At 39.1% G+C, this 27,705-nt stretch overlaps 1 protein-coding gene and 1 non-coding gene across 2 annotated transcripts in view; one reads left to right on the top strand and one right to left on the bottom strand.

Moving 5' to 3' along the window:
- The first annotated feature begins 1,258 nt into the window (after positions 1-1,258).
- The window catches only part of SYNPO2 (synaptopodin 2), a 199,582-nt gene continuing 173,135 nt past the window's right edge, over positions 1,259-27,705 (top strand). Inside the window, exon 1 of the mRNA XM_068975337.1 lies at positions 1,259-1,387. Coding sequence (XP_068831438.1) covers positions 1,283-1,387 — 105 coding nt within the window. The 5' untranslated portion in view covers positions 1,259-1,282. The remainder of the gene's footprint in view (positions 1,388-27,705) is intronic.
- TRNAE-UUC (transfer RNA glutamic acid (anticodon UUC)) lies at positions 8,807-8,879 on the bottom strand. The gene has a single exon. It is a non-coding gene; the product is annotated as a tRNA-Glu (tRNA).

Below are 27,705 nucleotides of genomic sequence, written 5' to 3'. Positions count from 1 at the left end.
TCCGGCGCCAACGGTTTCTGATTACATGGTGATCAGACACAAAATCATTTGGCATGTTTAGGTTCTGGGAGCAGAGCTGTGTAAATGCTCATTGTATGATGCTTCCGCGTAATGAAAAAGGCAGAGACTGGAAGTCAGTGGTCTGGTGGCACATGTAATGCTAACTTTCCCAGGCTCTCCTTTATTTAGTGTGTTTTTATATGGAATGTCATGGAAAATAAAAGTATTATGGGAAAATAAAACCGTTCCATTTGGACAGTTTTTGGTAGGTCATATTCAGATTCAAAACATTAAACTATTTTGGGCCACATATAAAATCAAATTTATATTGGGCCACCCAGACTCAGAACACTTGATGAAAGACTTTATAAAAATAAGAAACTTGTATGCAGTGACACTGTGCAGTTAGCTGACTATTCAGGTTTAAGAAGTTTCCTTCCTGTTGAGGAAGGAAGAAAATGAAACACTATTTAAATTTAAAGCAAATCATGCAATAGACGTAGTTATAAGAATGTAGCTTCCGGGGGTTCCTCTCTCCCTCTCTCTGCCTCTCTTAAGTACCAGTTCGGAAAAGTGCTTTTCGGAGTACAAGGTTTTTGTTTTCGTTTCTTAAAAATAAATATTTTGCTTTCTTTTATTTCCTGCAGATTAGTTCTGCAGGCTGCAAACAGCAAAGCTAAGAAAAATAATAATTTTTTTAGACTCCCTTTTGTCTGTTTCCATCATTTCTGCGGTAATTCTCAAAACATTTGTTTGAGAGAATCTAATCATCTAGTAGCTCAACCCTTAGAGCTCATATTTTAGGATGTCACTTGTGGCCTGGAGAGCAAAACCTTCATGTGTCCTCTACTATTTATAGAATTATTCAATGTAAGTGTTTCTCTCATTCTTTCATTTGAGGGCTGGGATTTAATCCGTTAGAGCTGGAGAACTTTTGCTCCCATCCCCACCCCCACCCCCCTCCATCTCGCCGCAAAATGGGGACGTTATCTTGTGTGTGAGGCTCTTCCCATTCCCTGAAGGTGGGCTGAGCAAAGGAGAGTGACGCAGGAGTGGGCTGTGTCCTTGATGCCTCTAGCGCCTCTGCCGCCCGGTGAATGATCCCATTAGCGGCGCAAATTCGAAGCGGCAGCCGGGGCAGCGGCGGCGGCTGCAGCGGAGGCTCCGTGCGCCCCAGTGCTGCCTCCTCGGCGCGAGCCCGAAACTGAGCACAGAGACTCAACCGCACCCAGACTCCGTCTGTCTTTTCAAGCTCTTCATGCTACCCGACTGAAAGAAGAAAATGGGCACGGGGGATTTTATCTGCATTTCCATGACCGGAGGGGCGCCCTGGGGGTTCCGACTGCAAGGTGGCAAGGAGCAGCAGCAGCCCTTACAAGTCGCTAAGGTAGGACCACCAAAGATGGGCTCTCACATCTTGTTCTGGGCTGGGAGAGAAGGGATAAAAGCAACTTGTTGATGGTTTATTCAAGCTCTAATTCAGAGGTCTCTATATTAGTTTGATTTTGATGCTGAATTCTTCTTGGATGTGGGTTTTTTTTTTTTTTTCCTTCAGAAAAACTTTGGAGAGTAACATATAGCACATATGTAATTAATCAGTCATTAATGGGGTGGGGAAAGAGTGCTATATTTTATCAGCTGAAGAAAAGCCTAGTTAATCAGCTGCTTCTCTGGCAACCAGCAAGACACTTGGGAACGTTTCTTCTCCGCAGTCTTAGAAGCCACAGTTGTTACTGTTTCGTGTCCCTTTACTTGGCTCTGGCTGAGGAGAAACGCTCAGCTCAGTGTAACCAATTGGCTTGGCCATTTGGGGGGGGTCTTATGAAGTATTGTTAATGACATTAATCATACAGCATCCATGAAAAGGCCAGCTTGGGGCAAAAATTTTTTAAAATATGAAGATCTCATAAATTTATTTGAAAGAATATTCTTTTAAGGATTTGGCTAATAAATGCAAAATTCTAAGTACCCCGGTCCATCATGTACATTCGTCTTGTTAAGTGCTCAAAATAAAATTCAGAGACACTGGAAATATATTGTAAATAACTTAGAGGTGAACTTTGAAATGCATCTAATAATGGTTTAAAATATTTTCGGTGTTTTTATTTCTGTTAGATTGCTTTCTTTTGGCTCAGTATGCTTACCAGTTTGTTTGAGGCGATCCGGTATTGTCTAATTGTTATTCAGCTAAAACCAATTTTAAAATACATGAGAAAAAGCAGATTTTACCCAATTTTAATACTAAATTGAAGTACCTAGGAAAGAACATGTTTGATTAATTTTCTATTTTATACTTACATTAAAAATGGATCTAGATCCTCATGAAATATATGGACCATAGGCCTTTGTAGTTATTCTTCTTTTCCTTTGGCTTTTTTTTTTTTTTTTTTATGTTCACTGTGAAGAAAAGAGTTTCTTTGAAATTTTCTGCACCCAGGCTTCCTCAGAAAATCCTTTCAAAATGTGATGGTGGAATCCTGCCACCTAGTGAAAATTTCAAACATCAAGGATGAAGCATAAAAGGGCAGATGAAAAGCAGACATTTTTAGAACTGAAAAGTTTCTCAGAGATCCCCAGTTCAACCTGCTAATTTTAGATAAGGAAAGAACCTTCGGAGGCTAAGTAACCTGCCTCGGGCCTTTGATCTTAACGTTTGGAACTGGCAGAGTGATTAAAAGGTACAAAGGTTGTTGGTTTCATTGTTTTTCTTTAGGAGTCAATGGTAGGCAACATCAGACAAAATATTAATGCCTAATTCAGCGTATGTAGAATTCATGAGCCCGAAGTGGATTTGTCCCGAGTCTAGAATAGCAGTTGGCCGGCTCCTTTCACTGAGATTTGGGTTCTAATTCCAGCTCTGATCTAACACGCAGCCGGTCCTGAGACAGATCACTCTTCCTGACTCATTTGGGGGGGTTGTGTGTGTGTAGAAGAAGAAAGAGACAAAGATTTTGAGTGGGGTGGGAAAGAGGAGAAGTACGTTGGAAACTGGACGCTACCATTAGTGAGGTTCTATTTGCTCGAATTTTCTACAGCCCTATTAGTATACAATTTTAGAATCACTTGCCAACCAGTTAAAATGCGGGGACAGAAGTGGCTAGAAGCTATGATTCTTGTTTGCTCTTTCATAGCCACACCTACAAAATAGAATGAGTTTTCCTCAGTTCTTGATGTGCTTATTTCAAAGTGGCACCACTGAGTGGCGATTTTTTGAAGAACTGAAGCAAATTGCTCATGAAGGGTGCTTAGGAAGTGTTTCTCTGCTGAAAGATCTCTCTTATCAGGATTCAGAGAGGCTGTTGTTTGAATAAGGGTCAAAAAATTCATTCTTGCTCTTCCCAAAATCATCTTTCCTCAAATATCTAGGAAATATATTTTTAGTTTTAAAAAGGTCATTATAAGAAAGCATCAGGATGTTTGCTTTAATTTTTTTAGTTTGTGTTACTATAAAGTTACTGACTTAAAATATTATGAAAGCACCTGGATGTTTGCCTTAACTGTTGTGTGTGTGTGTGTGTGTGTGTGTGTGTGTGTGTGTGTGTAAAAGAGAGAGATAATCTATAATTTTTTTCTGCATGTAAAAAGTGACTAGAGAGCCTTCTAGCTGCTGCTGCTGCTAGGTCACTTCAGTCATGTCCGACTCTGTGCGACTCCAGAGACGGCAGCCCACCAGGCTCCCCCATCTCTGGGATTCTCCAGGCAAGAACAGTGGAGTGGGTTGCCATTTCCTTCTCCAATGCATGAAAGGGAAAAGTGAAAGTGAAGTCGCTCAGTCACATCCACCTCTCAGTGACCCCATGGACTGCAGCCTACCAGGCTCCTCCACACATGGATTTTCCAGGCAAGAGTACTGGAGTGGGTTGCCATTGCCTTCTCTGAGGGCCTTCTAAAGAAGACATAATTTTTAAATTACTGTAGCAATGCCCACTTTTCTTGGTCTGGTTTTATACTTAATTAAAACTTATTATATTTATTACTAGCATTATTTGCCCTAGAAAAGCCTTGGAACAAAGTGCTTGTCACTCTCTATGTTATCAAGGCCATGGCCTCAGTGGGATCACTGTTTTTCATTCAAAACATGAAGTCAGCTTGATTCCAGTAAAGGTCTCTCTCTCATTGAGATCAAGGTAATGTATATGTTGCTTGATTTTCTCCTTTTCCAAGGAATGGTGAAAACTTACTAGAACCAAGTTACCTCCAAGTAGGAGGATATGGAGGAAGGAGATAGAAACGCTAAGGAGGGGATGATTGCTGGCAACAAAAATTCTCAGTTTTGAAGAACATGCAGAGGAATAATTTGGGAATTGAAGAGAATATTTTCAAAGAAAAGAAAATTTCAGACAGTGCTTAAATGGGTGCCTTTTAAAATGGGTATACCACAAAGAGGCTCTATAGATAACAACAACAAATTTTTGGTTCATTGTAAATACCTAGTATTTAGATTTTCAATAGTTCTACATAGAATGAAAATTTAGCAAGCTGAAATAGCAAAAGAAAAACTAGTCTAATATTATTAAGAATAATCAGAAATTTAATAGCTTTATAATTCCCAGTAAATATCCTCCTAGTGACATGTTTAGTCATTTTTGAAAGATATTCAAATGTTTTTAGTATTTGGCTGGCTGGCTGAACTGTAGGTGAACCTCAACTTTCAAAGATCACTATAGAAATATTAAAGATAAAATTTTTCATTGATATTGAAACTCAAGGCCATAAAATTCTGTTTTGATTTCAAGATAAATTGAATTTCTAAAAGGCCCAAAGAATCAGTAACATTTTCCAGGTTTTTAAATGTGCATATATCTTTTTATTTATGTTCTAAATACATGTGATGGGAAGCAAACATTTCTAATACACTGTAGTAAGACAGTACTCTTGCAAGGTATATTTCTAAGAGATCACCCACAGAAAAAAATTTATAGTCATTATTATAACATAAAACCCCACTGTGTGTATGCAGATGTCCTTATAAAAAGTCTATTAGCACTTTTACTTTACAAAACTCTATTTTTTGGAACATGTACTTACATGGCATGTCCCCGGACATACTCTTGGAAAATCACTTCAGAATATTGCCACATAAAGAAACAGGGAGAAGTTTTTGTTTTGCAAACAAATCTTATGAACCATTTAGAAGTAACTCATATTTTGAAAATAAAGAACAAAAAATGTTTAGACTGTTTCTTCTTCATGAGTTTTAATGTTTAGAAATGGAAGCTTTCTTCAAAAGTATAGACCACTATGGTACTTATTAAAATGACCATTAAAATTTAGATGACAAATTACAATCATCCATTTTATGAGGTTGAGTTGGAGTTAATAATTCTTAGCTATTATTGTATATCCTCTTTTTAAATGTCTGAATATAAAGTGTTTAGGCAAAGCACATTCAAATACATAATTCATATCCCTTAGTGCCATCAGTGAGATATCAAAATGCTTCAAATAGAATAAATTCAAGAAACACAGTGATTTCGAAAGGGAAAGATAGGAAATATTTGATGTTTGAATATGTAGCTTTTGGGATAAATCCTCCTTCCTACATATGGAAAGCTAGGGATATCTTTATTAGTAAATATGACTGATCACTGAATTTTTATTGATGTTTTGAGCACTTTCAAGAAATTTTAAAAACATCTATACTTATAGAAATCCATGCACTCTAGCTAGATCTATTAAGCAGATGTTACATAAAATTTTTATTTTGGACTTGCATGTTTTAAGACAGATCACTGTTGAAAGACAATGAGATAAAATAATGACCGTGACTGTGCATGAACTTTGCCATTATCTAGACAGAGTCCATATGGAGCTCACATTTATCCTGTGCCAGGAACCGTTCCAGGTGCATCCTTGATAGGCTATCTTCTTTGTCATTGTAGTTGGTGGCCTGCCTAGTGCCTGTATGAACAGTGGGATGGCGGTAGGGAGAGGCAGGTAGGGAAGTAAAACTGGAGAAAGATGGAGCGGGGGGTGGGGGAGGGAAAAGGAGAGAGAAGAAGAGACAGAGATAGAGCGAGAATGAATGGACAAGTAGGAACTTTCATTCCTCTGGATGAATGACTGTCACAGAAAGGCGTTGGTGGGACTTGAGCCATCTTGCTTGGCCTACCTAGAAAGGTCAAACTCTTCACCAGGGCCTGCAGGAGCAGGCTGGCATCTTGAGGAACTACTTGGGCCTTGGACGGGACAGAGAAGTGTTGGGCGGGAGCCCTGTTTCTTCTGTCAGGGAACCCTGCAGGGTGAAAGCCTCCCGGCTCCTAGAAGAAAGCACACAAGTGTCCCAGCATTTGGACACCAGCTGCAGAAAGGACAGTGATGGCCACTCGACATTAACCAAAGAAGTACAAAAACCTGCAAAGAGAAATGCTACAACGTTCACTTGTGAATAAATGGATCTACCTTCCCCCTCCTGCTTCAGTCTTCCTTCCTGCCTTCAACCTGGGAGGAGTAGGAGGGGAGTTGGTAGAGAGCAGACAACACTCTCTGCCTCTTGCCAAGCCCTGGAGCCAGGAGCCAGCTACTGTGCTTTGGGAGAGAGCTTAGAGATAGATGTTAGATCAAAGCTGTATTTGGACTAGACTGTTTCAATAACCAAAAGCCACCAAAAAGGCATGGGATCTGACCAAAGAATTATTAAGGGAGGGATTTGGCTTTATGGTAGTTGAAAACAGTTACTGAAAGAAATAAAATAGTTTCATGTTTATAACCAAATGAAAGACACTCCTCAAAAACATCGATTCCGTAACTCAGGTTCATCTTATCAATCGCACGTACTTGATGTATGTTAGCTTGGAAACTTATCACCAATTGGGACTTCCCTGGCAGTCCAGTTGTTAAAGAACAGTCTATCATTTAGTAATGCTGAAAATTGCAGTGACTTCAGTACAGAATTGTATCAAATAGAATGTCACCTATCTAAGATTTGGTCTTTAAAACCATTTGAAATGATTTCTTCTTTTATTGGGCCTGAGGACAAGGATTACAGGAGATGCATCTCTGAGCTAACGTGCAGTGAACGACAAGACTGGAAAGGGAACTGGCTTACTTGTAAATAAACCTGAAAAATACATGGCCTCCAATGTTTATTGTGTCTGTTCTAACAGATTCATGAAGAAACCAAATGCCATGAGGTTTTCGTAAAAGGAAATGGAGAATGCATGTGTCATCTTCATTAAACAATCTGAAAGAATAAACAACTTCATGAAGTTAAAAGCTTATCTGAGAAACAGAAATAATGTTAGATCTTTGGAGGATATTTCATTGTTTGACCATCTCAATGAGAACATATTTATAGTATTGAATTACCTTAGGCCCTTTATTTTTCTGAATTATTTACCATTCTTTTCTTATTATTAAAAAGCAGAGATGGCCACATTGTCAACAAACTGTGTCTTCAAAGTCTTTGTGAACGCCATTGGCATGCGGCAGATCAGCCATAGTAGATGCAGTTTGGTGTTATGATGGTCTGGCTGTAGTTATCCTTAACTGGTATATAAATATGGTGTGTTTCAGATAAAGTACTAAAAAATGTGGTGGATTTACTATTCAAAACATTATAAATGCAAGATGTGTTATTTGATTATGTCACAAATAGTTTTCCTATCCACTGGGTTTTGGTTTTCATCATCTTACTCACCCAAGACTAGCTTTTCCACTTTGGAAGTAGTGTAGGTGCTACAAAGATAAAACAATGTTGTGGATGAATTTTCCTGAACTGAACTATGCACTTATCTTCTATCTGATCCCACTTAGTCTATAAAGTGTGAGTTGCTCAGTCTAAAGTGTGAGTCGCTCAGTTGTGTCTGACTCTTTGTGACCCCATGGACTGCAGCCTGCCAGCCTCCTCTATCCCTGGAATTTTCTAGGCAAGAATACTGGAGTGGGTTGCCATTGCCTTCTCCAGGGGATCTTCCTGACCCAGGGATTGAACCCGGGTCTCCCACATTGCAGGCAGGTTCTTTTCTGTCTGAGTCACCAGGGAAGCCCAAGAATACTGGAGTGGGTAGCCTATCCCTTCTCCAGGGGATCTTCCTGACCCAGTAATCAAACTGGGGTCTCCTACATTGCAGGTGGATTCTTTACCAGCAGAGCTACCAGGGAAGCCCCATGCTTCCTTCATCAAAACTTACATGGCTTGAATTTAATCTTTTTAGGATGCATTATTTTTTCCAGAAGAAATCTATAATAATGGTCAGAGTATCATTTTCCTCCAAACATCTTATTGCCTTTAACAGTACCTTCTGGAGATAATTTCAAGAAACTCATATTGATACTTATGGGTTGCTGGGCACTTCTTAAATCACCTTTTAAATATAATGAGAGAACTCAATGAGGTTACCCCACTTAAGATCCCATTTCAGAGGCAGAAAGTGGTTAAGTGACATCCTCAGGTCTGATAAGTAGTAGAGCCAGACCTGGGTTCACCCAGTCTTCTAAGCTTCTACACATGATACTTTTGGGTTAAGTGTAGCTTGAACAGCTGGTTAAGACAAAATGACGGACCTAAACAGACCTCGGTGGAAAGACTGTTGTGGTCCCGTAAACCAAACTTACTTCTTCTGTTCTGACATTAAGTATATTATAATTTAAATTAGTGTCAGATCATTTTATTTGTAGCTTTAATTTCTGGAACAAATAATTTTAGGAAATGAAATAGAAATAGACTAGAAACTTTCATAATTCTGTCTTCTGAAGAACAGATTAAATTTTTTTTTCTGATCAGATTTCCCATGTCTTCTAAACGAATATGACTTGCTCCTTTATTTTTGTTTTTGGCTGCACCAAGCAGCTTGTAGAATCTTAGTTCCCCAACCAGGGATTGAACCTGGGACCATGGCAGTGAAAGCACCAAATCCTAACCACTGGACCATCAGGGAATTCCCATGCTACTTTATTTTGAAGCAAAAAATTTCTAGCAGTAAGACCATGCTTGAGAATTTTACCATATAGTTTAGGACACATTGCGGTGGGAACCGAGTTCTGACTTCACCTCCTCCACGGCTCACTCACTTCCTGCTCCATATGTGATTACTCCTGCTCCTTCAGCTCAGGCCCTCTCCAGCTGTTTCTTAGATGACTAGCTGGGCATTTTAACTGTCTCTCTGCTTAGGGTTTCACATTCCTCAGGTTCACGCTATAGTGAGCTGCCGGAGAGACTTTTCTAAATCACCTGCTATACCACTGCTTAACATACTTCAAAGTCTTCCCATCATAGTCATCAAAATAACCATGACGTTAAAAAAAATCTTCTGTAGATTTAAGTGCTTTATATATTATATCATTCACAATAGCCTTAACTATCCTTAAAAAAAAAAAAAAAACAGATGAGAAAACTGAACCTTAGAGAAGTTAGGCGAGTAATGTAAGGTGGTAGAGCAGGTTCAGGCATCCAGGATGGAGGCCAGTGAGATGCCAAAGCATAGGCTCTGAGCGGCCGCCGGGACTCTCTATATCACTGCAACATGTTTTATAGACACCAGTATGTATTAAGTGTGAGTTCTTATAAAATCAGCCATATCGATGACATCCTGAACCTCTTTTGCCCTTCTTTTCATTTTGCTTTTCTCTTCAATTTAACTTGCCAAAAAACAATGCACTGAATGAATTTTATATGAGGCATTTCATGAACCTCTGCAAGAATTTTGTCTTTGTTCATCCCTGTTAAAGCTGGTACTTCATCAGTGGCCTTATTTACATTTTTTCCCATAAAACACTGATTTTTTTTAATTAAAGAATTCATTTATTTTGAGAACTTATCTCCAGTGCTCTTCCTTATTGGCTCTCCAAAGAAGTAGTTCATCTATTTCAGTATTGAAACAGAATCAAGAAAATAGTCCAGGATACGCCAGAAACATGTTCTTTTATCTAACTTTACAGCAAAACTCCTCCACCATATAGTTTGTTCTAATATTATTTCTACCAATTTCCTAGTTCTTCTTTCTTTACATCTTCAACAATATTTGCTGATAAAAATATATCTTGGTTTGTTGCCCATATTGTATTATTTTTAACAATTTAAAAATGCATCCATGAGGAGCTTTCTAAACATTATGGTTTGGTTTAATTCTGTCATGGTTTAAACTGAGTACTGCCTGACTTCAGCCATTGTTGAAAAAACAAATTTGGAAGTTTTTGATGCTTAGTTATTATATATCTTCTTAGTCTTGACTACTTCACACTAACTAATATAGAATGCAATAAGACGAAGTTCCTCTCTAACCACAGTGGATATAAATCCATATTCTAAATAGTGTTCTTAGTAATTCTGAGTATTTTACCTACCTGTCACATATGATTAAATAGTAATTGTGTTTAATCTCACTCCATGGCTGATGAAGTGTTTCTGAAGGAATATAGAGGAGGGTCAACTCCTTTTCTCTCGAGCCTGAAATGTAAGTGTTATTTTTAATCAATAGTTGCCTGTCAGGAATATTTTAAAACTTGTGTCATTTTTTGAGAGTTAAAACTATTGATAGATAAAAACATGGAAATTCATTTAATCGAGCACCATAATACATAATATATTGCAAAAGAAGGAACATATGAGGAAGCCTCTTTCCCCTCTGCCATGCTAGGAGGTGAACCTATTCAGTGGGGTCACCTCAAGTACTGTATGAAATTCCTAACTGTCTGGACCAGACTGGACACAGGGTACTGATGTCAATCCATGATGGTAAAGAATCTGCCTACAGTGCTGGAGGCTCAGGTTCAAACCCTGGATCGGGAAGATCCCCTGGAGAAGGGAATGGCAACCCACTCAAGTATTCTTGCCTGGAGAATTCCATGGACAGAGGAGCCTGGCCGGTGGTGGTTCTTGGCGTTGCAGAGTTGGACACTACTGAGAGAGTAACATTTTCACTTTCCAAACATTAGAGCTCCTTTTCATTTTGTAGTTGAAAATAAATGTACATGGGAGTTCTAGTTGGCTTGGCAGATAAGTGGGGGTAGCCTTCCAGGCACAGGGCACTGTGAGGGCAAGGCTCTAGGATTGAAGCACGCTTGGCATACTCAAGAAACTGTGAAGATGCCAGTTGCAGCTGACACCATTTCCATGAGAAATGGCTGTTAGAAGTCCAGTCTTTCACAGGGATAAAAGCAAAAAACTCTTTCCTGGGAATGCCGACCATGTGGCTATTTTCCCATCTTTAAATGATTAACACATTGGTCCCAGAGAACAACTCTAAGCTATCATCTTCCTATTTCCTTTTCATCCATTTCAGCTTTTTATAATGTAGAAAATGGCCATTCTTTATTTTGAAGCAAAATGGCCTACCGGCCATTCTTTAGAAAACTTTATTTAAATGAATAATTACTACCTCCTCTTATGTAGATGTTTGGTTAAACATTTTATTTTATTTATTTTTTATTTTATTATTTATTTTTTCTTTACTTTACAATATTGTATTGGTTTTGCCATACATCAACATGAATCTGCCACGGGTTTACACGTTCCTGAGGCCCCCCCCCCAACATCCCTCACCATATCATATCATCCCTCTGGATCATCCCGGTGCACCAGCCCCAAGCATCCTGTTTCCTGCATCAAACCTAGACTGGCGATTCATTTCTTATATGATATTATACATGTTTCAATGTCATTCTCCCAAATCATCCCACCCTCTCCCTCTCCCATAGAGTCCAAAAGACTGTTTGATCCATCTGTGTCTCTTTTGCTGTCTTGCATACAGGGTTATCATTACCATCTTTCTAAGTTCTATATATATGCATTAGTATTGGTGTTTTTCTTTCTGGCTTACTTCACTCTGTATAATCGGCTCCAGTTTCATCCACCTCATTAGAACTGATTCAAATGTATTCTTTTTAATGGCTGAGTAACACTCCATTGTGTATATGTACCACAGCTTTCTTATCCATTCATCTGCTGATGGACATCTAGGTTGCTTCCATGTCCTGGCTATTATAAACAGTGCTGTGATGAACATTGGGGTTAACACGCATCTGTTTCAATTCTGGTTTCCTCGGTGTGTATGCCCAGCAGTGGGATTGCTGGGTCATAAAGCAGTTCTATTTCCAGTTTTTTAAGGAATCTCCACACTGTTCTCCATAGTGGCTGTACTAGTTTGCATTCCCACCAACAGTGTAAGAGGGTTCCCTTTTCTCCACACCCTCTCCAGCATTTATTGCTTGTAGACTTTTGGATCACTGCCAGTCTGACTGGTGTGAAATGGTACCTCATTGTGGTTTTGATTTGCATTTCTCTAATAATGAGTGATGTTGAGCATCTTTTCATGTGTTTGTTAGCCATCCGTATGTCTTCTTTGGAGAAATGTCTATTTAGTTCTTTGGCCCATTTTTTGATTGGGTCATTTATTTTTCTGGAATTGAGCTTCAGGAGTTGCTTGTATATTTTTGAGATTAGTTGTTTGTCAGTTGCTTCATTTGCTATTATTTTCTCCCATTCTGAAGGCTGTCTTTTCACCTTGCTTATAGTTTCCTTTGTTGTGCAGAAGCTTTTAATTTTAATTAGATCCCATTTGTTTATTTTTGCTTTTATTTCCAGTATTCTAGAAGATGGGTCATAGAGGAGACTGCTGTGATGTATGTCGGAGAGTGTTTTAACTATGTTCTCCTCTAGGAGTTTCATAGTTTCTGGTCTTACATTTAGATCTTTAATCCATTTTGAGTTTATTTTTGTGTATGGTGTTAGAAAGTGTTCTAGTTTCATTCTTTTACAGGTGGTTGACCAGTTTCCCAGCACCACTTGTTAAAGAGATTGTCTTTAATCCATTGAATGTTCTTGCTTCCTTTGTCGAAGATAAGGTGTCCATAGGTGTGTGGATTTATCTCTGGGCTTTCTATTTTGTTCCATTGATCTATATTTCTGTCTTTGTGCCAGTAGCATACTGTCTTGATGACTGTGGCTTTGTAGTAGAGCCTGAAGTCAGGCAGGTTGATTCCTCCAGTTCCATTCTTCTTTCTCAAGATTGCTTTGGCTATTCGAGGTTTTTTGTATTTCCATACAAATTGTGAAATTATTTGTTCTAGCTCTGTGAAAAATACCGCTGGTAGCTTGATAAGGTTTGCATTGAATCTATAGATTGCTTTGGGTAGTATACTCATTTTCACTATATTGATTCTTCCAATCCATGAACATTGTATATTTCTGGTTAAACATTTTATTAATCTTTTCCTTCCTCTGAAACTGATTCTCCCAGTGAGATAAGAATTTAAGAAGTGTTAAAAAGCATTCAGAAAACGAAGATCATGGCATCCGGTCCCATCACTTCATGGGAAATAGATGGGGAAACAGTGGAAACAGTGTCAGACTTTATATTTTTGGGCTCCAAAATCACTGCAGATGGTGATTGCAGCCGTGAAATTAAAAGACGCTTACTCCTTGGAAGAAAAGTTATGACCAACCTAGAGAGCATATTCAAAAGCAGAGACATTATTTTGCCAACTAAGGTCCGTCTAGTCAAGGCTATGGTTTTCCCAGTGGTCATGTATGGATGTGAGAGTTGGACTGTGAAGAAGGCTGAGCGCTGAAGAATTGATGCTTTTGAACTGTGGTGTTGGAGAAGACTCTTGAGAGTCCCTTGGACTGCAAGGAGATCCAACCAGTCCATTCTGAAGGAGATCAGCCCTGGGATTTCTTTGGAGGGAATGATGCTAAAGCTAAAGCTCCAGTACTTTGGCCACCTCATGCAAAGAGTTGACTCATTGGAAAAGACTGTGATGCTGGGAGGGATTGGGGGCAGGAGGAGAAGGGGACGACAGAGGATGAGATGGCTGGATGGCATCACTGACTCGATGGATGTGAGTCTGAGTGAGCTCTGGGAGTTGGTGATGGACAGGGAGGCCTGGCATGCTGAGATTCATGGGGTCACAAAGAGTTGGACACGACTGAGTGACTGAACTGATTTGAAAGAGCATTTGATGTACAGATCCTATTTATTTTGACATCAATGTCAGATCTAGAGCAGATAGTTTTACTATATTTTCTAATTTATCTTAATTTCATTTCTTCCTCAAAAAAGAGATGATTTTATTTAGATGTTATTTGGAAACTGACCCACTGAAAAGATGAAAGCATTTTAATGTTGGCTACCACTTACTGTATAGCTTTAAACAGATTTTTCTGAGCTGGTTTCCTCATCTGTAAAATGGTCTACTATGTAATGGATTTTCTGTTTTTACAGAAAAAAAAAAAAGTTGCCAGTTTTACAGGTGAGGCATCTGGAGAGCCAAGCAATCAGTTAACAATGTGTCTTGTGATAATTTTGAAACATTCTATGTTAAGACCATATTTGATACATAGTAATCATGCAGTAAAGGAGTCTATCATTGTTATTATAATTCTAATTAGAGGAGGAAGTAGCTGTCTTCTGGGCTTCCCTAGCGCCTCTGTGGTAAAGAATCCACCTGCGATGCAGGAGACCTGGATTCCATCCCTGGATTCCATCCCTGGAGAAGGAAATGGCAACCCATTTCAGTATTCTTGCGTAGGAAATCTCTTGGACAGAGGAACCTGGCAGGCTATAGTCTGTGGGGTCACAAAGAGTCTGCGGCTTAGCGACTAAACAACAACAACAAACTGTCTTCTACACAAATTTTTTTTTTTCAGAAATTAAGAAAAGCCGTCCAGTCCCTTTTCTCCAGATATCTAATGAAAGTCAAGAGCACAAAAGTTAAATGAACTATTTTTGATGATTATTTTACCCAGGGAAAATTTTCAGTTTTAATAAAATGCAACATTTCACAGAATGTATGCAGCTATCAATTATGAATCAAGATTTCTTTCTTATGTAGTTTACTCAGCTTGAGGCAGTAAATCCTTAAGTTATATGTTTTACAAGGTCAAATAAAATGATTATCCCACTTAAAAATGGTAAACTTTTTTTTTATTGGACTATAGTTGATTTACAATGTTGTGTTAATTTCTCCTGAGTACAGATTTTTAAAAGGAAAATACCTCAAGCCATGAAGAATTGTCACTTATAGTGCTGTTTAGCTCCGTTTAGAGTAAGTCAACTCTGACTCTTTCAATCATTTGAGTCTCTGCGCCTCGGTTTTCTCATTTATCAAATGGAGATAGTGTTCGCTCTGAGGAGTGTTTTCAGGGTTAGAAATCGCATATGCAAATTACTTAACACACAGGAAACATTCAAGTGTTTTAAAAACTTACTACTACCACATCTGTGGTTATCCCAGTTTTATTTAACCAACCTTTATAAAATTGAAGGGTTATCTACTGTCTTCCATGCAAAGCTTTTTGAGATCCAGATCCCAGAGTCCTAAGAAGGGGCTTCTGCGGTCCTCGGGATCTCTCCCTGAGATGGCTTGTAATGGTTTCAGAATGTGGCCTTATGCTCACTGAGTAAGCCACTGCCCTTTCACTGGAAGCAGCATATGGAAACCATCACGAGGAGAAGGAATCATTTCAAGTGCTTTGAAAATATAAAAGAAAAATAAATTGTTCCCTGGTAAGTAAATATAGGACGCTGATCTCTGAATAGTCAGGAAAACTCTGTGCCAGGGCCTTTAGGGGGAAGGCTAATGAGCCTTTCAATCCCTCCCCAGCCTCCACCTCCACAACCCTTGTCTGCTAAATTAGAAGATGTTATTACTATATAAGGCTGCTTTTTCTGAGTAAGTGATAATAGTTAAACTCTTGGTGTTTTTAGCTTTTCCAACAGTGGAGAGTTATTTTCATCAGTCAAGATGAAGCTAAAATGAAAAATAGTTTGTGAAAAGCTTAGGCTTTGGGAGTCAGATACTACCATAACAGTCACCTTTATTTTTGTTTCTTTCATGAAAAGCATAACATTTTCCACTGGATGGTGCTCAGCATGACTGATATTAGGTTGAATTGTGTAAATATTATATTACATATATTGGCTGCTGCAGAGAGTCAAAACGCAGTGATCCATTTTCAGGGCTCCAATCTTTTGGCTGCCTGCCTGCCAGATGGGGAAATGTTGATCAGAACAGTTTCATCCTGAGGCAGAGCTGCAGTCTGAGAGAGGAAGCCGGTCGTTGTCTGCTTCCTCCGAGCCAAAATGGCCACGCGGCTTCGTGTTGAGTGAGTTACCAACGGCTTCCTTCAGCTGCAGGCGCTGGGCTGAGGGTAGACATGAATTCAATTAAGGACCCATTATGATAGTTGTTCCATTCTGTTCTTCATTACCGTCAGCTACTCTCACCCTCAGCTTCTTTTTCTTCTCTGAGAAGGAAAATTCCTCCTTCTCTGTCTTCACGGCCCCCATTCTCTTCTCATTGTTTATCCAGTTCTTTTTATGCCTCTCTTTCCCCCTGTAGCTTCCTAAGCAAATTAAGACACCAAATCTGATATTGCCTATCTGCACAAGAAAAAGGAATAATATCGTGTGTGTGTGTGTGTGTGTGTGAAAGAGAGAGAAAGAGACAGAGAGAGAGCACAAAAGAGAAAGCTGTATATAAGTCTCTCTTCCTTAATTGATTTTCATGGAAAGGTAACAGTCTGCTGGATTTTTCAATTCAGAGCTGAACTAGTATGAACTAGGGTGGAGAATTACTTTCCAGGAGTGTGTCTCCATGGTCCAGTCCTTCACTCCGAGAAACTCCTTTTCAAGGCTTTAGGCCCTTTGCCTCCTATCATTGTCTCTGGTCGGAGCAGCTTGCTTCTTCCTGGGAGGCGGTTCTCATTTTCTCCTGATCATGACATGTTTATTCTTCTCCCAGGTCTCTGTGACTTTGACCTTGATCTTTTCTGCAATGGAATGTTTCTCTGTATTTAATTCTCCCAGTCCATAAAAGGTATGCAATAAGGACTATTATTTTTTACCTGATTAATAACGATTCTTTTTCATTTAGTAAGGGATAAAATCACTTTCAGTCAAAAACAAGGACATATTGTTTGAGGAAGTTCATGAGTTTTGTCAGAGGCTTTAAGGGTAAATGTTTTGAACGATAAAGGTAAATGAATTGAAGTTCAGAATCTGTATCAAAGGCAAGTGGGAGCCAGGAGACGATTCTGCTGCAGGATTAAAGAGGGTAAAGGGCAGCCAGAAGGGGGCTGTGGTGGCAGGTTAGCACAGCATGAAACAAGGGCACTCTTCCTTTAAAAGTACTCTTGTTACCATCAAACCACAGCTCTTACTCAGACCCCAGGGTCCTGGAGCCAAGGTAGCAAAGGGTGGCTTCAGATCACAGTATGCCTTCTTATTTTGCACTTAACAAGCAAATATTACTATTCTGATAGAGCTAATGGCTGTGATAAAGAGGCCTTTTGCTCATTGGTATCTCTGGTTTAAAAATTTGCATTTTCCATGCTTATATTGTCACCTTTGCTCTTTGAAGGCAGGAGCCTAGATCGTGTATCTCCTAAAACAGGGCTCCTTAATGTAGATAACATACATACATGTGTAACGAGGGACTTAAATCGGCCATGTACTTACTGAAACATTGTTGAATAAATGGATGAATGAGTAGATGTGTATTTTCTATTCTATAGTGTGAGGTAGCAACTACTGGAAAGCCTGATTTTGCTGAAGCTTTATCTGGTGTTTTTTTAAATGAGCAGTTTGTTTAAAAAGTGATTATAAGAGTGATATATATGGTTTGTAAGTGTGTGTGTTCCTATTGATTTGATATTATCTAGTAACCAGATGCCAATTTAAGAGGTTCAGTGAAAAGATCATTGACTGAATGGAAATCAGGAGACCTGAATTTTAGGCACTAACTTGAGTTTAGTCTGCTACCTCAACTAAAACTCTCTGACTCCCCATTTCTCTACTTATAAAGGGAAAGATTTATTGATAGAACACATAAAGTGCCTTATAGCTAGATTCTACTTCAAATGAAGAAGATAATAGATGAATGAAAACACCCATCAATAGTCATATTTCCTCTGTTAACATGAAAAAATAAAGCAGTGTTTTCTGCAAAAAGGCAATTTGTTATATGGCATTTCTATGGGACTTTTAGTCTCATTTCACCAAATCATAATTTGTAGCATATATGTGTTTTAAATAAATAAGCAAAAATCTCAAATGACATCGATTTAATGTGCTTTTTTTTTGCTATATTTTACTTTTTTAATAATGAAAATTGCATTGCAGTGAGTTACTACTGAATTCAGCATTTTCTAATGATTTTTTAAATAAATGCTTTATTCTTTCCCTTTCTTTATTACTTTTCTAAATAAAAAGGCAGTTCACTATCATACATGAATGTAATCAACTATTTAAAAAGTATCGCTAAGAATTCATGGATTTAAATAGAACTGGTGTTTTTATAAATCTAATTTCTTTTTTCAAACTCTGGATCTGACATAATTAAGAGCCTTTAAGTTTGTTTTTCTTACCCTACTAGAAACTCCAAGTAGAGAGTGGGTATAGATTATCTCACAGAGTAAAACCACTCATTCTGATGTTGCTGGACTTCTATGACAAATTGTAATTTGATGGAGAAGAGGGAATGTGTTTGATACTCTTCATCTATTCTTTAAACCCCTCTCATTTGGGTAAACTGTGTCAAAGAAAAACAAGATACAGTCCTTGGTAAACCTGGCCTTGATTAGTTTAATTCCACATCTCAAAGTGCAGTATTTTGAATCCAATCATAGTTTCACCCCACAAATGGATTAAACTCTATATTAAAAAAAAATTAAAATAGCTAGAACTGAAAATGGCTTTTATTTTTAGGTTATAAAAATGACACATTGTCATTGTTAAAATATTCAAAAATTACAGAAAAGATAAAAATAAAGTAAAAATTATACCATCCAGAAATAGCACATTATTAACGTTTTGGTGATATTCTCCTTAGCTCCCTCTCTCTCTTCACACATGCCAACTTACAATCACACCTATGTTCAATTCCATGTAAATGAAATGGTACTAAATGTATTCTCTTATTAAACACACAACATGAACATCTTTCTGTGTCAGTGAGTCCCGATTTACATCATCTTTTTAGTAACTGCATAGTGTTACATGTTGACCATAATTTCTGTAACCCATCCCCTACTGAACATATAAGTTATTTATAATTTTCCACTATTATAAATAGCACTCAAATGAATACTTTGCATATATAAAATATGTTTGTGTACTTATCTGATCATTTCTATAGAATTAATCCTTAAAAGTAAGATTACTACTCTGAGAATATGCTATATATATTTTTTGGTGAAAATGAATACTATCTGAATTAATTTGGTGTCAACTATTATATATAAGGAGAAAATTTCTTATCATGTACATGTCACTCATTAGTATGCTAGTCAGTACAATTCCTTTTGGCAGATAAATATGTAAATGTCAAGGTCATACCATCTAGGTAACATACTTTCACTTCGAAACACTTAAAAGTATTGATAGTGATTGGTAATTTCTACAATGTCTTAAAAGAAAATTGAGAGGAAAAAAAATTCCCACATTCCAGTTCTATTAAATTTCTAGATTGTTTCAGGATAAAATTTTGCATAAAGATGATCCGTGTTTAAAAGTAAAGGAAAAGAGGGTATTAGTGCCTAGGGAATGAGGGTTTGCAGCTTTCCATGAAGGCAATGGCACCCCACTCCAGTACTCTTGCCTGGAAAATCCCATGGACGGAGGAGCCTGGCAGGCTGCAGTTCATGAGGTCGCGAAGAGTCGGACACGACTGAGCGACTTCACTTTCACTTTTTACTTTCATACATTGGAGAAGGAAATGGCAACCCACTCCAGTGTTCTTGCCTGGAGAATCCCAGGGACGGAGGAGCCTGGTGGGCTGCCGTCTATGGGGTCGCACAGAGTCGGACACGACTGAAGTGACTTAGCAGCATGTAATGATCAAGATGTCATTGTCAGATAAATCAGATTTTTAAAAACTAACTTTAAATAAATAATATATCTTTGAAAGATATGTGAAAGTAGGTTTTATATTGATAAAGCCATATTATAAAAGTATTGTTACAAATATCATTTTAGTATTGTTTTCTTAAAGATAGGGTAGGTTAAGAGAAGCCTTTCTTTTCAGAAACACCTCATTGAAATTTAGGTTTTAGAATTTTTTTTTGTTGGAGGGATGTTTAATTTATAAACTCTATTGCCAAACCTGTATTTAGTTTTTATGAAGGACTGGTCCTGAAGCTGAAGCTCCAATACTTTGGTCTCCTGATGGGAAGAGCCAAGTCATTCGAAAAGACCCTGATGCTGGGAAAGATTGAGGGCAAGAGGAGAAGGGAATGACAGAGGATGAGATGATTGGGTCAACGTGTGACAAGTGCTGCGGAGAGGTGTGCTCTAACCCTCCCTTCTCATACATAGTTGGGGATGGCAAGGCCTGGAGACAGTGGCAGTTTAACCCCCTAAATTTTTTACAGCTCTCCAGCTTCGTACACAGGAAGCTCTGCACTCCTAGGAGAAAGGCAACTTTGTCCTGAGTTCTTCTGGAAAGAGTGGTTGAAGGGGTGGACATGGGTGGATTATGGGCCACATCCATCCTCAGGAAGGCTGCTGCTGAAGGATGTGAGTGAACTTGTCCCTGAGCCTGACGGAGCACCTAGCAAACTTCCAATTATTAGTGTCCCTGGGGGCATCGAGATCACACTCATATCTGTGATTTACAGAGAGCACAGCCTGGGTCCTTATCTCTGACTCCTTCCAGAAGTTGTTATCTGTTACCAAAAAGTATCTGTTGTTGTTCTTCAGTTGCTCAGTCATGTCTGACTCTTTGCAACCCCCTGGAATGCAGCACGCCAGGCTTCCCTGTCCTTCACTATCTCTCTGACTTTGCCCAAACTCATGTCCATTGAGTTGAGGATGCCATCTAACCATCTCATCCTCTGTTACCCTCTTTTCCTCCTGCCCTCAATCTTTCCCAGCATCAGAGTCTTACCCAGTGAGTTGGTGCTTTGCATTATGTGGCTGAAGTATTGGAGCTTCAGCTTCAGGATCAGTCCTTCCAATGAATAATCAGGGTTGATTTTCTTTCAGATTGACTGGTTTGATCTCCTGTAGTCCAAGGGACTCTCAAGAGTCTTCTCTAGCACCACAGTTAGAAAACATCAATTCTTTGGCACTCAGCTTTCGTTATGGTCCAACTCTCACATCTGTAGATGACTACTGGAAAAACCATAGCTTTGACTATATGGACCTTTGCCAGCAAAATACTGTCTGTAAACTAAAATAGTTGACCAACCTAGACAGCATATTAAAAAGCAGAGACATTATTTTGCCAGCAAAGGTTCATCTAGTCAAGGCTATGGTTTTTCCAGTAGCCATATATGGATGTGAAAGTTGGATTATAAAGAGGCTGAGTGCCAAATAATTATGCTTTTGAACTGGGTGTTGGAGAAGACTCTTGAGAGTCGCTTGGACTGCAAGGACATCCAACCAGTCCATCCTAAAGGAAATCAGTCTAGATATTCATTGGAAGGACTGATGTTGAAGCTGAAACTCCAGTATTTTGGCCACCTGATGCAAAGAGCTGACTCATTTGAAAAGACCCTGATGCTGGGAGGGATCATGGGCAGGAGGAGAAGGGGACGACAGAGGATGAGATGGTTGGATGGCATCACTGACTCGATGGGCATGAGTTTGGGTAAACTCCAGGAATTCGTGATGGACAGGGAGGCCTGGCGTGCTGCAGTCAATAGGGTTGCAAAGAGTCAGACACAACTGAGCAACTGAACTGAATAGAAAGGAAAAGACTAGAGATCTCTTCAAGAAAATTAGAGATACCAAGGGAACTTTTCATGCAAAGATGAGCACAATAAAGGACAGAAATGATATAGATCTAACAGAAGCAGAAGATATTAAGAAGAGGTGGCAAGAATACGCAGAAGAACTATACAGAAAAGATCTTCATGACCCAGATAACCACAATGGTGTGATCATTCACAGTCACCTAGAGCCAGACATCCTGTAATGTGAAGTCAAGTGGACCTTAGATAGCAACATTATGAACAAAGCTAGTGAATTCCAGTTGAGCTATTTCAAATCCTAAAAGATGATGCTGTGAAAGTGCTGCACTCAGTATGCCAGCAAACTTGGAAGACTCCACAGTGGCCATAGGACTGGAAGAGGTCAGTTTTCATTACAGTCCAAAGAACAGGGAGTGAAGTCGCTCAGTCGCCTCCAACTCTTTGCAACCCCATGGACTACAGCTTATCAGGCTCCTCTGTCCATGGGATTTTCCAGGCAGTAGTACTGGCATGGATTGCCATTTCTTCTTCAGGGGATCTTCCTGACCCAGGGATTGAACCCAGGTCTCTCACATTGTAGACAGACGCTTTACCATCTGAGCCACCAGGGAAGTCAATCCCAAAGAAAGGCAATGCCAAAGAATGTTCAAACTACTGCACAATTGCACTCATCTCACATGCTAGTAAAGTAATGCTCAAAATTTTCCAAACCAGGCTTCAACAATACATGAACCATGAACTTCCAGATGTTCAAGCTGGATTTAGAAAAGGCAGAAGAACCAGAGATCAAATTTCCAACATCTGCTGGATCATGGAAAAAGCAAGAGAGTTCCAGAAAAACATCTATTTCTGCTTTATTGACTATGCCAAAGTCTTTGACTGTGTGGATCAGAGCAAACTGGAAAATTCTTAAAGAGATGGGAATACCAGACCACCTGACCTGCCTCCTGAGAAATCTGTATGCAGGTCAAGAAGCAACAGTTAGAATTGGACATAGAACAACAGACTGTTTCCAAATTCGGGAAAGGAGTACGTCAAGGCTGTATATTGTCACCTGGTTTATTTAACTTATATGCAGAGTACACCATGAGAAATACTGGATGGGATGAAGCACAAGCTTGAATCAAGATTGCTGGGAGAAATATCAATAACCTCAGATATGCAGATGACACCACCCTTATGGCAGAAAGTGAAGAGGAACTAAAAAGCCTCTTGATTAAAGTAAAAGACGAGGCTTAAAGCTCAACATTCAGAAAACTAAGATCATGGCATCTGGTCCCATCACTTCATGGGAAATAGATGGGGAAACAGTGGAAACAGTGAGCGGCTTTATTTTTTTGGGCTCCAAAATCACTGCAGATGGTGACTGCAGCCATGAAATTAAAAGAGGCTTACTCCTTGGAAGAAAAGCTATGACCAACCAACCTAGACTGCATATTAAAAAGCAGAGACATTACTTTGCTGACAAAGGTTCATCTAGTCAAAGCTATGGTTTTTCCACTAGTCATGAATGGATATAAGAGTTGGACTATAAAGAAAGCTGAGTGCCAAAGAATTGATGCTTTTGAACTGTGGTGTTGGAGAAGACTCTTGAGAGTCCCTTGGACCGCAAGGAGACCCAACCAGTTCATCCTAAAGGAGATTAGTCCTGAATATTTATTGGAGGGACTGATGCTGAAGCTGAAGCTCCAATACTTTGGCCACCTGATGCGAAGAACTGACTCATTTGAAAAGACCATGATGCTGAAAAAGATTGAAGGAGGGAGGAGAAGGAGACGACAGATGATGAGATGGTTTGATGACATCACCAACTTGATGGATATGAGTTTGAGTAAGCTGTGGAAGTTGGTGATGGACAGAGAAGCCTGGCGTGCTGCAGTCCATGGGGTCACAAAGAGTCGGACACAACTGAGTGACTGAACTGAACCAGTTTATTATAAAAGATATTATAAAGGATACAGATGAACAGCCAGATGCAGAGGTATGTAGGAGAAAGTCAGGAAGAGTCCTGAGTGTAGCAGCGTCTCTTCCTTGTGGAAATAGGGCTCAGCACCTTCTCATCAAGTGCCATGTTCATCAACCCAGAAGTTCAAATCTTGTTATTCAAGAATTTATAGGGCTTAATATGCAACACCTCCTCCCTCATTCCCTTTCCAGAGGTCAATGGGTGGGGCTGAAATTTCCTAATCACTTGGTCTTTCTAGTGACCAACCTCATCCTGAGGGTATCCAGGAGTCCTGATCTCAGTCACCTCATTATATAAACTCAGGTGTGCTCAAAAAGATTCCTTATGAATAATGAAAGACACTCCTCACTCAGGAAATTCCAAGGGTTTAAGGAGTTTTGTGCCAGGTATTAGTGACAAAGACAAAATATATGTCTTGTTATACCACAAATATGCTAAATTCTGGGATAAATGAGACATTATCTTTGCTCTTAAGAAAGGCAAACCTCCATGGAAGAGGCAGATTTATAACTATTAAGAAGGTGACAAGGTTTTAAAGAGAAGAATATATAATGTATTATAAAATAGAAACCATGAATAAATTAATTCTGCATAGTAGCATCAAGGAACCATACAGAGGAATCACTATTCAAACTGGACCCTGAAGTGGGTAAAGTCATTCCAGGCTTAGGGAACAGCTTCCACACTCACACTAAAGCATGCGAGAGCATGGCGTGGTGAATGAACAGCAAGCAGCTGCAGAGGCTAGTATCTTCTGAGAAACTGTCCTGTTTCAGTGCTATAATGATCTCTTTCATGAGCACTGGATAAATCTCAATGAAGTATGTGTTAGATAGAATTCAATCAGATACTATCAGTCTGATATTTTGGCCTTCTTTCTTTTATTGTTCTTTCCTTTATGTACGCATAAAAGTTCACTGGTCACTATAATAACATTTGAAATTTTACATTCATTTTCTATGGTTTGCATGAAGCATTTGGGTCAGACTCAAGTCTTTGTAAGAAAGGCTATAATGAAGGTCTTGACATCTCACCATCATGGAAAGAGTGAAAGGATACCAAGTTTTAGACTCTCTTTAATTTATTAACTGAGAAACTGAGAAGAACCAGGGATTAAAAGTCACTGTCTTCTTCCTTTCAAATGCATCATCTTGTTTGTTATAAACTCTTTCTTTAAAATTCTCATTAAAGATTTTTAAACAGGGGACTGGCATGATCTAGAGCATGCTTAGAAAGGTGACTGACAGTAATGTGGAGATGGGTTGAAAGGTGGAGCTTGGAGGATGGAGAATAATAGGAAGGAGGTGGTTAGAATATTCCAGTGGCTTAGTCAGCGAAGAATCCGTGTGCAATGCAGGAGACCTAGGTTTGATCCCTGGTTTGGGAAGATCCCTGGAGAAGGAAATGGTAACCCGTCCCAGTGTTCTTGCCAAGGAAATCCCATGGACAGAGGAGCATGGCGGGCTACAGTCCATGGGGTCACAAGAGTCAGACAGATTTAGTAACTAAACCACCCCCACCAATGACAAATAAATAATGAGACTCTAGATTAGGCTGAGGGCACTGGGGCTGAAAAAGGAGAAACACAGATAAATTAGAAATATATAGCTGTGGATGGCAAGAATAGGGGAAGAGTGGACTATAGTTGGAGGTTTTATCTTGGAAGACAAAGGGATGGATGTAGCATTTATTGAAAGAAGCAATTATGGAGAAAAGAAAATAAATTTCATTCTAAATAAACTGAATTTGGACATCCAGAAGTTGCTGTGTAATGAAGAGTTAAGAGTCCGGGCTCAGGAAAGTTACTAATACTAGAGATTATCTGGGGAAATGGCTGAAACACATGAAGCGAGAAGCAAAGAGGATACAGGACAGAATCTTGGAGAAGATCAGTATACAAAGTTTTGACAGAGAAAAAGAAGTTAAAAAAGGTCACAAGAGAGACAGAAAGAGCATAAGCATTTCTGGTATGTTAAGAAAGGAGAATATTTCAAGGAATTGCTTATCAGTGACAAATATTTCAGGGTTTAAGGAAAAGGATGATTAGACCATACATTGACACATAAGAGGATCTGGGTGAGAAAACAGGAAGAGTGAAGATGGCATCTATTTGAGAGAAAAGAGGTTTCAGTTCAGTTCAGTCGCTCAGTCATGTCTGACTCTTTGTGACCCCATGAATCGCAGCACGCCAGGCCTCCCTGTTCATCACCAACCCCTGGAGTTCACTCAGACTCATGTCCATCGAGTCAGTGATGCCATCCAGCCATCTCATCCTCTGTCGTCCCCTTTTCCTCCTGCCCCCAATCCCTCCCAGCATCACAGTCTTTTCCAATGAGTCAGCTCTTCGCATGAGGTGGCCAAAGTGCTGGAGTTTCAGCGTTAGCATCATTCCTTCCAAAGAAATCCCAGGGTTGATCTCCTTCAGTTAAGAAAGTGTTTTTTAGAATATTAGCAGGAGAAAGAGAGAAAGACAGGGTAATTACTCTTATAGCAAAGTTAGAGTTGTTTGGGAAGGATTAAATCCATTGAACTTAGTGCTAGGTATTTTATTTTGATATTTGGAAGTATTCTTAACTAATAGAAAATATTAGATGTAAAAAATTTTTGACAAAAGAACAGAGAAACAAACAATTAAGGCTATTATTTGTTCTAAAAAACAGTGCCTTCTAAAAGTGTCTAAGCTGGGGACTGGGAATTATTATTTATTTGAATGATTTGGACAACATGAACACAGAATTGGAGTAATTATAATCCTTAGTGCATAGCACATTTCTTGAGCTATTTTTAACAATATCGTAAGTACATGTGATCTCAACCAAAAACTAAGAAAATGACCTGCCCTTACCTCTCACTATATTATCCTGCCTCTACAGACTCAGGGTAAGCATCATCCTGAATTCTGTATTTATTATTACTTGCCTTTCTTCTAATATAGTTTATATAGTTTTTTATATAGTTTAATCGAATATTTCAGTTCAGTTCAGTTGCTCAGTCATGTCCAGTTCTTTGCGACCCCATGGACTGCAGCACGTCAGGCCTCCCTGTCCATCAACAACTCCCAGAGCTTACTCCATTGAGTTGGTGATGCCATCCAACCATCTCATTCTCTGTTATCTCCTTCTCCTCCTGCCTTCAATCTTTCCCAGCATCAGAGTCTTTTCAAATGAGTCAGTTCTTCACATCAGGTAGCCAAAGTATTGGAATTTCAGCTTCAGCATCAGTCCTTTCAATGAATATTCAGGACTGATTTCCTTTAGGATGGACTGGTTTGCTCTCCTTGCAATCCAGGGGACTCTCAAGAGTCTTCTCCAACACCACAGTTCAAAAGCATCAATTCTTCAGCGCTCATCAATTCTTCAGCTTTCTTTATAGTCCAACTCTCACATCCATACATGACTAGTGGAAAAATCATAGCTTTGACTAGACGGACCTTTATTGGCAAAGTAATGTCTCTGCTTTTTAATATGCTGTCTAGGTTGGTCATAACTTTTCTTCCAAGTAATAAGTATCCTTTAATTTCATGGCTGCAATCACCATCTGCAGTGATTTTGGAGCCCAGGAAAATAAAATCTGACAGTTTTCATTGTTTCCCCATCTATTTGCCATGAGGTTATGGGACCAGATGCCATGATCTTTGTTTTCTGAATGTTGAGCTTTAAGCCAACTTTTTCATTCTCCTCCTTCACTTTCATCAAGAGACTCTTTAGTTCTTCTTCACTTTCTGCCATAAGGGTGGTGTCATCTGCATATCTGAGGTTATTGATATTTCTCCCAGCAATCTTGATTCCAGCTTATGTTTCTTCTAGTCTAGCGTTTCTCATGATGTACTCTGCATAGAAGTTAAATAAGCAAGGTGACAGTATACAGCCTTGTCCTACTCCTTTTCCTATTTGGAACCAGTCTGTTGTTCCATGTCCAATTCTAACTGTTGCTTCCTGATGTGCCTATAGGTTTCTCAAGAGGCAGGTCAGGTGGTCTGGTATTCCCATCTCTTTCAGAATTTTCCACAGTTTGTTGTGATCCACACAGTCAAATGCTTTGGCATAGTCAATAAAGCAGAAATAGGTGTTTTTCTGGAACTCTCTTGCTTTTTTGATGATCCAGT

The sequence above is a fragment of the Capricornis sumatraensis genome, chromosome 7 (genome assembly GCF_032405125.1).
Source record: "Capricornis sumatraensis isolate serow.1 chromosome 7, serow.2, whole genome shotgun sequence".
NCBI classification, from domain to species: domain Eukaryota; kingdom Metazoa; phylum Chordata; class Mammalia; order Artiodactyla; family Bovidae; genus Capricornis; species Capricornis sumatraensis.
The sequence above is the reverse complement of the archived record's forward strand: the minus strand, read 5'-3'. Positions and strand labels throughout refer to the sequence as shown.